The sequence below is a fragment of the Cupressus sempervirens genome, chromosome 1 (genome assembly GCF_028749045.1).
Source record: "Cupressus sempervirens isolate cs-2001-9-10 chromosome 1, ASM2874904v1, whole genome shotgun sequence".
Classification (NCBI taxonomy): Eukaryota; Viridiplantae; Streptophyta; class Pinopsida; order Cupressales; family Cupressaceae; genus Cupressus; species Cupressus sempervirens.
This window is the reverse complement of record NC_143118.1, coordinates 811,182,877-811,195,749: the sequence shown is the minus strand read 5'-3', so window position 1 is coordinate 811,195,749 and position 12,873 is coordinate 811,182,877. Positions and strand designations below refer to the sequence as shown.

Genomic DNA, 12,873 nt, shown 5'->3' with positions numbered 1-12,873 from the left:
AAAACCATAGCTTTGGTTGCTGAGAATTATTACTAGCCACAGTTGTAGCAAAATGTGAAGAAGTTTGTACAGAGTTGCAGAGTATGTCAGATGGCAAAAGGAGTAAAGCAGAATACAGGGTTGTATCAACCATTACCTGTACCAGAGAAGCCGTGAGAGGATGTCAGTATGGATTTTGTTCTTGGATTATTGAGGACTTAGCGTGGGCATGATTCTATTTTTGTGGTGGTTGATAGATTTACAAAGATAGCACATTTTATTCCTTGCAAGAACACTAGTGATGTTCATGTAGCAGAGTTGTTTTTCAGAGAAGTGGTGAGACTACGTGGTCTGCCAAAAAGTATAATTTCAGATTCAGATACCAAATTTGTTCAATATTTCTGACGTACATTGTGGAAGAAGTTGAAGACAAATTTGAAGTTCAGTTCATTGCATCATCCACAAACTAATGGACAGACAGAAGTTGTGAATCGCAATTTGGGAAACTTGCTGAGATGCCCGGTTAGAGATAAACCAAAAGGATGGGATATGATTTTACCACAGGCGGAATTTGCATATAATAATTATGTCAATAGAAGTACTAGTAAATCACCATTCCAGATTGTCTATGGGAGTAGTCCCAGAAATGTTTCTGAATTGAGCCAGTTGGGTAAAGGAGAGGCAAGTAGTGTTGAAGCAAAAGAATTTGCTGAACATTTGAAGAACATCCACGAGGAGGTAACGAAGCACATCATAAAGATGAATACACAGTATAAGGCTAACGTAGATGTGAAAAGGAGGTATAAGGAATTTCTGATTGGAGATGAAGTCATACTTTGTTTGAGAAAGGAGCATTTTCCAATGGGTACATATAATAAGCTGAAGATGAAGAAGTTTGAACCGTGCAAGATAGTGAAAAGGCATGATTCTTGAAATGCCTATGAAGTGGAGTTGCCTGCTGAATTGAATATTTCACCAGTATTTAATATTTCAAATTTGACAGAGTATTATGAAGGAGGTGATGGAGATGAAGTTGCACAAAGCGTCGTAGAGTATTCTAGCAGCTAGTTCGGCTACAAGGGAGATTGCGAAGATATTGGACAGTTGTATTGGCAAAAGTACTAGGAACAAAACTTATGAGGAATATCTAGTCAAATGGAAAGAGAGGTCAATAGAAGATTCATCATGGCTAGCAAAGGAGGAGGATAACCGTCTTGGTTTTCCTCTAAACACCTGATACGTGACAGGATCACTTCTCAAATTACCCCGAGTATCTGATGCAGGAGCATCTGGGTGTAAGAGCAATCTTGCATCACCCAAAAATATTTTCATTTCAGTCTTTTCTATTTTAATAAGGACTAGTAGACAGAGTGGTTACTATTTATGGGAACTTGCTATTTTTAGTAAGTTTGTCATACGAGCTCAGAATGTTCTCATTTTCTACATAAAGGTTCATTTTAGAATTATAAGCCTACCATAAAAATCTCATTGCTCCAACTTAAGTACCAGAGTAGTTATTACAAATTTTCGCTAGAAAATTTTGCAGATAAATCTTCACGGTCACCATTGGAGGCCTTAGAGTGCCTGGATGAGGTCTGAAAATTGGAGGAAAGGGCGCTTGCGCAATTTTAAGGCTATAGATCAGCAACTAGCATTTACAAAAAGTGGTTATAATAGCCAATCGGAGCAACGGTTCGTGAGTTATATCTAAAATAATTGTCAAAGATGTATTTGGCCGACTCTATACATATTGTTAGGCTCTTTCAGCCTTAGGTATTAAGTTTCAATGTCTAGAACCTTCGCGGGCGGCATAAAATTGTCTATTTAAAAGAGGCCCAAACATTGTCTAGGACAACTCTAGGTGATAGTTCACAGCATTGTCTTGCAGATTATTGTAATGGAGGCGCTCATGTGGGTTAGCACATTGTACTTGTGAATTCTGTAATTCTGCATATGCGGTGCAAATAAGAAGTCCATATTTTGTTCTCACATTTGTTGTTGTTTCTTTGTTTCTATTATGGTTTATGGTATTAAGGCGAGCACCCATCATCACATAATTTGTTATAATACTACAAATTGTACCAATAAAAATACAATATCATTATTACATTCGTAACAATTTTTCATATCTAGACCCACTTAACACAAATGCAGACCCAATTAGCCTTGTTTCTTGCTTGATAAATCTTTTTGGTGTATTACATCTAATCACTTTACTTTTTGTCCCTCCACAAAAAAATTAGATACACGGCATCTAATCACCTTCATAAACATCTTTCCACATTGACAAAACTTTTGGTGCATTGCATCTAATCACCCCATTTAGCCTCTTTCCCAATTGACAAAACATTCAGTACCTTGCATTTAATTAACCCCACTTACCGTCTCTCCCTATTAGCCAAGCTTTTACTAAATGCAATGCTCATAAGTCACTGGCAACAGTTCTCAATCACAAATTAATCATTTGTGTCTCAAGCAGATACAATAGAATCTATATTTTATTTATCTCCGCATTACCAATTACAAAAAAACCGCTCTAAACATGAAACAGCAAACCAATAAAGAAATTCAAAATCTCCTCGCAGAATTTGAAGAAACTGAAAAAGTCCTAAACCTTCAAAACGCCCACAAATTTCCGGTCATCATCACGGAGCAAGCGAGGCTCACCTGAGTGGAAGGCCAGCCCGCAAATAGGTCTCTGCAAAAACCGTAGCCTGCCACACCTCCCCGCACTCCTCCTTCAGGAAAGACTCCCAAAGCCTCTCGTCTTCGACAAAATTCCTCCATGTCCTGCAAATAACAGCAGCCCTAGCGGAACCCCTCGGCCCCAACCGCTTCAATATCAGCTCAAACAAATCCGCACTCAAATTTTCCGCGGGAGACAACTCTCCGGGCGCCGTATCCTCGCTGTTCTGCGACGGAGAACTTTTCCGCAAAGAATTCCAAACTCTGCGCAGCAACATGGCCTTTGAATTCTCAGAAACAACTGCCTGTCTCTGTCTCTGTAGAGTTTACGAGTGAGTTCGATGTAATTTAATGGGAGGAGAGTGTTTATGGGGATGACGTGGGTTGCGTCACCGAGATCATTGTTAACGGATAATTAGTCGCTGTTGTGGAGAAATTCTAGTCAAATTTATTTGACTATCTGTTAAAACATATGAGAGATGTACCTGCATAGGTTTTTGGTTTACTCTGAGACCTCGTCTTCGTTATCAAGAAAATGAACGCGGCATCAAACGGTCGACTTTTATCATTTGAATCGGACGTTTTCGTTTTTAGTTCAACATTTTACTATTCACCGCTTTTACCTACTCCAGATCATACCTCGACTTTCACGTAGACCTTACCTTGTCATATAAAATATATAATTTCTGAAAATGTTTAATAGTTTTATAGTTTTATACATGTTATCAATCATATAAGAAAAAATATCAATTTCTATGCTAGAAAAAAATTAATGTTTAGTTATATGAGTTGAATTAAGAAGGTATTTTCAAATAAAGAGTGTAGTAAAGATATTTTCCAAATCAAGTCAAATTGTATATTACTAGCAATCGCACCTTAGTGTGCAATAGGTACACCGTATTTTGGTGTAAATTTTTTTGCTTAACTAATACAAACGAGACATTTTATTTGTTTTTCATATTTAATACAATATGTTTGGTAATCAAAAAGCACTTTGATAATTAGGCAGGAGAGTGAAAGTGGCAAATATTAATGTGGAGGACTCTCCATACCTTTCTCTATATCCTTACTATCTATCTCTCTTACTCTTCCCTCTACACCTTGCCCTCTTTCTATCCTTATCTCTCCCTATATATTCCCTCCTCTCTCTCTATATCCCTATTTCTCTATCAATCTCCCTCCATTTCACTCTCTCCATTTTTATCTCACTATCTCTCCTGTCTCCCTCTATATATCTCCCCCTTTCTATTTTCTAATATCCCTTTACTTATCCTTGTTATCTCTCTATCAATATATTTCGCTATTTATATCTCTTCCTATCTATCTCTCCCTCTCCATGTATCCCTTTCTATCTCCCTATTTATCTTACTATCTTTACCTCTTGATGGATCTCTAACTCTTTATCCATTTTTCTTCTATCCTCTCACTCTATATCTATCTAGACATATATCCCTCTCCATATCCATCCATCTCTCCTCATTCTCTGTGTGTGTGTGTGTGTGTGTGTGTGTGTGTGTGTGTGTGTGAGTCTCCATCTCCACACCTCTATTTATCTCCTTACTCTCTCCTTCTCTTCCCTCTACATCACCCCCTCTTTATTTTCCCTACTCTCTCTCTCTCTCTCTCTCTCTCTCTCTCTCTCTCTCTCATGTCTCCTCTATAAATATTTTCTATATAGTATTAATTTAATTTATATCAAGACATTAGATTCTACAATCTATATTAATTACAATAGGCTTTGGATTCAACTATTCAAATTTTATTTGCCTCAAATAATGTTTCAAATCATACTCAATGAACCACCATCGAGAAATTGTATCAAGTTGACTTGTACAAATCTAATAGTATTATTTTCATATCTATCTTTACTTCTTTCTTCCAATCTATCTCCCTCCCTTGTTCGTATCTCCTTACCTTTCCTCACCCTCTCTCCCTCCATACACATATTTTCTCTCCTTGCTTTGTCTCTATCTCCTTACCTCTCCTCACCCCCTCTTCCTACATATGTAGGCTTTCTTTTTGCCTCCTTTGTTTCTATATCCTTACCTCTTGATCTCACCCCCTTTCCTACATTTGTATCCTTTCTATCTCCCTCCTTTATCTCTATCTCCTTACCCCTCCTCACCCCCTCTCTTTACATATGTATCCTATCTCTATGTATATCTATCTATCCAACTATATGTTATTAATTTTACATGTCACATATTCACTCTAACTAAATCTCACTATCTTTCCCCACCCTCTTCTCTATACATATCTTATTAACTTTATATGTCCCATATTCATTTCTACTATAACACATTATCTCTCTATCTCTCTCTTTATCTTCTCATGCATATTTATGGTCTTCCCATATATATCTATATTTCACTCTTTTTCTTTCTCTTTCTCTTTCCTCCCCTCTATCTCTTGTATATCTCCACCTCCCATCTCTAGATCTCCTCTTCTCATCATCTCTATTTCTTTGTCTCTATCCTCTTTCTATATGTTTGTATCTTTATCTATTTCTATAAATATCCCTCTAAATCCCCTTATATACCTAACTCTCTATCTCACTATCTCTATATATGTTTGTACCCCTTCCTTTCTATTTATCACTATCTATGTCTTTATATATTTGTATCCTTTCCTTTTTATCTCCCTATCTATCTATATTTATATCTCTTTTCTTGCTCAAACCGACTGCCACATAATTGTACGAGCCTCGAAAGAGGGGATGGAATCACCAACTGCTTGTCAATGCACCACATAAAACTCTACTTATCTTTTCTTTCACCACGAACTCTGATATACAACCCTCATTGTTGTTCACGTCACTGACACCTCTCTTCTGTTGCCCTCATCTTTGTCTCTTACTCCTAAGCTCACCAAAGTATTTGAAACTCCCTTTATAATTTCCTCATCAGAGAGTCATTCAAGCTCCAAATATTCTTTCCCAACGAACCAAGCAAGCAATTAACAATCTCATTATGCTTGATTCATCTCGAATAGCAAGTCCTATCAACAAAGGAAAAAAAAACACTTGAAAACAAACTTACAATCGAGCATGTCGTCAAAACCAATTGAATACCCAATATCCAATTCGTTAATCACACGGCAGAGGAGATGGATAGAACACATACCAAAAGTAGCCTGAGCTGGAATGAAGATTTCATGCTGGTATGATCTATGGGATACCTTGACTTTAATCATAGGGCCAGTTGTAGCAGCTCCATCATCTCTTCTCTGCACTAACATACCTCCAGGCCTGAATGTCAATTAATAAAACAAATTAAAATAATCATTGAAAAAAATGCTTTTCCATATTATGTAATAATTGTAGGATATGCATTTTCTTCCACATACACACGAAACAACAATAAAAAAATTAACCATGAATAACTAGTACTCCATATCATATGTCGTTAGTATTTGGTTGAGAGCTTGCAAAGCCTTTGTAATACATCCATTTTGTAAATATCATACAAACATAGCATCTCATTAGATGACTTTATTCTCTAGGGATTTTATCAAATAGTATAGGAAGATGGAATATATACAAACACCCCTCCAAAAATGTGCTTTCTCTTTTGGTGTATCCTAATATAAAAGATATTTGGCCTAGGCAAGGAAGGTGTTTGAACTGGATAGCCAAAAAGTTAAGGTAACAACCTAATCTATCTAGATTTTGTGTACATGTCAACCAAGACATTTGTAAGTACTCAACAAAATATTGATTTTATTTTATCTTTTGTTGTATGTCTATTTCAAGATCCTTGTCCTAAGGAGGAGTATATTTGAACTACATAATCGAGAAATTAAGAAAACAACCAGACGTAGTGTTTGTCGAGTTACATAGATGGTGGTTTCTGGATGTTTCCCCAGCTTAGTCCCATCGATCTACCAAACTACCACATGTCTTTCAACTTTCAAGCACATTGATGGGATACATGCTTTCAAATCCAAAGTGAGTTATTAGATTTTTATACGTAGTTGGATTTCAATTTTAAGAATATTGAATAATATTTGAAAAGGCATTATATTATACATCATTATACAACAAATTTATTCTATCCAATTTCTTTTTCTGTTAGACAAATTGTGAAAGTGAAATGAAACCTCTACAAGGAAGAACTCTTGCAAGAAAAATTCAATTAAAAATTTAGAACATACTTTTCTTTACCCTCTACATCATCTAGTGAAATGCATAAACCTTTTTTTTTAGCAATAAAGACAAAGCACTTCTTTGCATAGGAAGCAAAGTTTTCTCTTTAGATTGTTGCTCATAATTCAGTTCTATATTTTGCTGGAATGAGGAACTATGAAAGCATTCTCTTGTTGTACATAAATACTACTTTTTCTTACGAATTTTGATTTTGTATTATGCAGATTATACAAATTCAATGCACTAACTTTCACTTTTGGCAAATCATCTTTATACCAATCCTTTTATGTATCTCTGTACAAAGTGCCAATGAGCTTCACATTCTTTGACGAACTCTCTCCCCCATTCTCTCTTCTTTGCAAAATTGGTGTCTCTCTATTTGTCCCCTTCTCCCTCCTCCTCTCTACCATCTCCTCTCTCTAGTTGTGTGTGTGTGTGTACGCACTGTCATCTCTCTCTCTCTAGACACTTAAATTTTAGGTTCTAATATCCAATGAGTGAGCTACATCTTTCATTTATTCTCATGAGAGATGGATTCATGTTGAATCACTACTCATGAAATATGTGTCAATGAGTTTGACTAAAAAACTACATAGTTAAATCTTGATAGTAATAGCACAATTTGACTTGTGGAAATTATCTCCTACTTATTTTTATTAGTTTTCTTAAAAAAATGTATTAATTTATTAAATTTAAATGTGTGAGTGTTTTTCTGAAAATTTTACTTAATTCTTATTTCTAACCACTTTTTATGTTAGACTAAATAAACTTTTAAAAATAACTAAGAATTCTACAAAATACAATAACATATGTTATGATTGAAGCAAGAGCCTACAACACAATGGTATATATATATATATATATATATATATATATATATATATATATAAAATTCTAAAATTGTTTATATATTAAATATATATAATTAAATCATTAAATGACATATTTGCTCCGATTTCGGTTCTATTATTAATTATGTGGATTTAAGAACATATTGTTTGTGAAGCTTCCCTCTTCAAAAACTTGCACTTAGTGGATTGTTTGTAAAATATGCTACTCACTCTTAATAAAAAAGTAATGTTCAACTATATATGAATAATGGTAATGTAGAGTTTAGGTGGGTTTGTAAAGATGGTATGGTTGTGGGTTGTGTCTGGCCATTCTTTCGCTTCATTTGGATGAAGAATGATTCAATTTGAGTCATTTTTTGGCTGCATAAAATGAAAAGATCTTCTTCCCCATTCATTCTTGAAGATCATTTATCTGTCTATCTTAAGGCCACGCTTTCGTCTGATTCAAGTTGAATCATGTTTTTGCTACATAAAATACAAATATTTGTCTTCATATAAAATGTAGACAACCGAAGGTGGCGGAGCAGTGGAGGCATCTCTGGTGCATTACTGTCGTTGCACATTGCCGAGAGTGAGGCTTCCACCATTCTTGCTAGAAAAGGCATCTCCTCTCAACGCCACTTCCATTGCTTTCTTCTCTAGCTACATAACAAACCACACGCTCTCTGACCACATTGCTGCAGATGTCCTTTGTATGTGCACAAAAGTTGATTCAGAGTAGAAATTAGTCTCCAACCTATCCGATTTCAAGAGCTACAATGATAACAAAGCTGAAAGAGCAAAGATCGTCAGTTCGAATTCACCGCCCTTCATTAGTTTGAATTCGCTGCCCTTATGGAAGATCAAAGAGTTTGAGGAATACATCTCGTCTGGGTATATTCGGTGTCCCTCAGGTAGCACACACTTCACAGATGGGGAAGGAAGAGCAACTGAGCCAGAGAGTGAAAGTGAAGAAGACTTCTCTCTATGTCTGCCCTAGTGGAGACCTAGAACACCTTTGTTCTATCTGAGGTAGGGGAACTATTGATGTAGACGTTTATTACTGGCAACAGAACCCAAGAAAATGACAGGAGGAAAAAGGTGGACGAGAAAGTAGAGGCCAAAAGCGGACGGTAAAGATTATTTCTATGGTCGTCCATTATGTATAGATTGATGTCAGCCATTGATCGATTAAATGAGCTTCTCCATCTCATATAAGGGAACAGAGGTGGACCTTTTTTTTTTGAACAGTGAAAAGGTAAGATCTACATCACAAATCCTCTCAATGGCAGTCATTCGCTCTCCTTGATTGTCTACCATTGGATGTCAAACTGAGCCTCTCAACTTCATAGAGGAAACACCTACGACATAATTATTATTGATTAAATATTTATATTTAGCGCTTATAACATGGATTGATGAGTTTGACTAAAGATTGATGTATTTTGCAATCATATATGAATGCAAAAGCATTTGTTGATAAATAGATGATCCCTTCAATTTGATGGTTTGCACCATGAGTGATTGATAAATGAAATAAATTAAAAATATTAGTATCATATTTGAATATGCTTGGAGTAATAAAAGAAATGGAGATTACCATTTAATTTACATTTAATTTGTGACAATAAAATCAGCCTTAACAATTGCATTCATCATTACTAATCTTGTCAACAATTGATCAATAACTCAACACTTAGGGCAATGAATACGTTTTAAATTTACGATTAGGTTTTAATGCATGGTGGAGAATATCATATGCCTTGCAATTACGATTCCATAAAATGTGTGTTTAAAGGTGGGTACAAGATTGGGGAATATCACATGTCACTATTTCTTCCAATGATGTTTTGTTGTCTCGCCAACTTAAATATAGGTTTAGATTTCATCTAGGAATACAACAACTATTTGATACATCTAAGCATATTTTCATGGAATCTTCATGAAGAACCAAGTAGATGCTAAAAAGTTTCTAAAATGACAATCATTAAAAAGCTACCACCTACAATTGCCTTAAACTACCTCTTGTAACCTTAGCTTTTTTTGTTACTTCATTTGTGAATTTGCCAAAATGGATCAACTTATACCTTTTTTTTTACACTTATGAGATTTTTTTTATTTGAAAGATAAAATATGATGTAGGTAAGAAAACACAAAAGAGAATAGCACCATAGAGAGAGAGAGAGAGAGAGAGAGAGAGAGAGAGAGAGAGAGAGAGAGAGAGAGAGAGAGAGAGAGAGAGAGAGAGAGAGAGATTCTTTATTGATTCATTAAAATATCATCATACATGCCCAGCTGTAAGGCCTTCTGTGTTATGGCCAGATACAAAATACATTCAAATCCAAAGATCCAACTTCAAGCTTGAATTTTCATCAATTATCTCCCCTCAATTATGATTAAGACTCTAACGAAGACCCCTACTTATACCAATCTAAGCCACAAGTCGGTCTGCATCAGCAATTAAATATCCAGAAATTGATGTTCGAGAAAAATCGTGATATCTCCTAGCTCCGACCGAATTAGAACTTGTGCTTTGAAGCGTAGGTAGTACTTTAGGTCCTCTACAATCCCTTAAATGTGCAAAGGTTGATTCATCAAAGATAAGTGTGCATCCATCCCGAAAGTCAAGCACAGAAAACTATCACATAAAATTGCCAGAAATCGATACTCTAGGAGAATTGTCCATCTCCCAACTTATGAGGAATTAGAACTTGTGCCTTTAACCATAGATGGTACTCTAGGCCCTCTTCAATCCTCAAAAAGTGCATCCTCTCATTCATTATGTAAAATTAGTTATATGATCTACAACAGGCACCCAGAAACCAGAAAATACAATTTCAGCAGCAAGGTAAAAATTGAAAACATGAAAGATAGCAGTGCAACGCAAGATGCTCCTACATTAGACAACCAGGGTTGGAAGAAATGATTCTCCTGAATCAGTAAGATGTCACAACCTGAGCTAAATCCAACTCAGATTGAGAAATCCATGAAGCATCTTCCATAGGTATGTTCTTCCACTTCACCAAATATTCATAATAATCTTTTCCCCTTGTGCTCTTACCAACTCTCTGATCCAATATCTGTTCAACTTCTTCAATCTACTTCTTAGGATAGTCCTCTAATATAATAAATTCATCATCTGACTCATGATACTTGTATAAGTTAGCAACATTGAATATAGGAGATATATTCATGTCATCAGGTAACTCAATTTCATAAGTGTTTCCACTATTAAACTTCTTCAAGATCTTACAAGGTCCAAACTTCTTCATCTTCATCTTACTGTATGTTCCAACAAGAAATATTCGTTTCTTCAAATGAACCATCACCTCATCACTAACTTGAAAATCATGATGTCTCCTACACTGATCAGCATTCTCCTTATACTTTTGATTACTTTGTTCTATCCTCAACTTCACTTCCTTATGTAAAGATTTCATAAATTCAGGAAATTCTTCTGCTGTAGCACTTCTCTTTTCTTCACCAGCAATATCTCTCAAATTCGATACTCCTCTAGGCTTCATTCCAGTAATAATCTCAAAAGGTGTCTTTCCTGTACTTCTATTCACAAAATTATTATATGAAAACTTAGCTTGTGCTAATACCATCTCCCAATTATATGTTTCATCTCCAACTAAGCATCTTAAAAAATTACCCGAGCTTCTATTCACAACCTATGTTTGTCCATCAATCTGTGGATGGAATGTAGAACTAAACTTTAGCTCGAAACCCATCTTCTTCCACAAAGTCCTCCAAAATAACCAACAAACTTACTATCTCTGTCAAAAATAATACTTCTTGGTAGTCCATGCAATCTAACAATCTCTTTGAAGAAAAGTTCAGCAACATGCTCATCATCTAATGTCTTCTTACATGGTATAAAATGAGCCATCTTAGAAATATGTCCACAACAACAAATATAGAATCATACCCCTTCATTTTTTTAGGTAATCCAAGAACAAAATCCATACTGATGTCACTCCAAGGTTTCTCAAGAATAATAATAATTGTATATAAACCAGTATTTTGGCTCGATCCTTTTGCAACTTGACAAACTCCACAACTCTTTACAAATTTTTGAACACCCTTATACATTTGTGGCCAATAATACTTATCTTTCAGCAAACTCAATGTCTTATCAATTCTAAAATGTCCAGCCAATCCACCACTATGCTTTTTCTTAATCAAAGTCAACCTCATAGAACTTCTAGGAATACACAACTGAATACCTTTGAACAACATACCTTCTTGAATGAAGTATTCAACATACTTACTCATGTGATCTATCAGATTTGGTGCTTTACACTCTCTCCACACCTCAGAAAAAATAGGATCAACATCATTCAACTCTTTCATTTCATCAAAACCAAGAACTTCAACCTTCATTTATGTCAACAAAGAACATCTTCTACTCAATTCATCAATAGCTCTATTAGTAACTCCACTCTTATGCTTGATCACAAATGTAAAATTCTACAAGTACTCAACCCACTTCATATGTCTTTGATTCAATTTATGTTGACTTCCCAAATATTATAAAGCTTTATGATCAACATACAACACAAACTCCTTAGGAATCAAATAATGTCTCCACTTCTTCAATGCTTCGACAATAGCATAAAATTCTTAGTCATACACAGAATACTTCCTTTTAGCATCATTCAACTTTTCACTAAAGAAAGCAACATGTTTACCTTCTTGACTTAATACGGCTCCTATTGCACTACCACTTGCATCACCTTCAAATTAAAATACTTTATTGAAATTAGGTAAAGCCAATACAAGTAATTCAACAACCTTTTGTTTCAAAGTCTCAAAACTCTTATCAGCTCCATGGGTCCACTTGAATTGCTTTTTATCTCCTATCATTGTCTCAATCATAGTATTACAAACATCCCTAAAATTCTTTATAAACTTTTTGTAAAAACTAGCCAAACCATGAAATGATCTTACCTCACCCACATTCTCAGGTGTAGGCCATTCCAAAATTGCTTTAACCTTCTCAAAAACCCATCTTCAATCCCTCAGTTGAAATCATAAATCCCAAATACACAATCTCCTCTTGCATAAAGATGTGAGGCCTAACCCCGACCCATTATAGCCTGGATGTTTTATTCATATTTTGATATTTGAGACCTTGATATTTTGACAGATTTAGATAGATAGTGGATTTACTTTATCTATGGATTTGATACTATAGTAGTGTCTTACATGGTTATATGCACAAAGAAACCT

At 35.2% G+C, this 12,873-nt stretch overlaps 1 protein-coding gene across 3 annotated transcripts in view; it reads right to left on the bottom strand.

Annotated features, from left to right (window-relative positions):
* Positions 1–3,189, bottom strand: part of ARP8 (actin-related protein 8) — a 251,172-nt gene extending 247,983 nt beyond the window's left edge. Inside the window, exon 1 of one of the 3 annotated variants that reach the window (XM_089790365.1) lies at positions 2,647–3,189. In XM_089790365.1, coding sequence (XP_089646491.1) covers positions 2,647–2,942 — 296 coding nt within the window. In that variant the 5' untranslated portion in view covers positions 2,943–3,189. The remainder of the gene's footprint in view (positions 1–2,646) is intronic. The other 2 variants (XM_089790359.1, XM_089790357.1) reach the window with 2 other exon arrangements.
* Between the last annotated feature and the right edge of the window lie 9,684 nt (positions 3,190–12,873).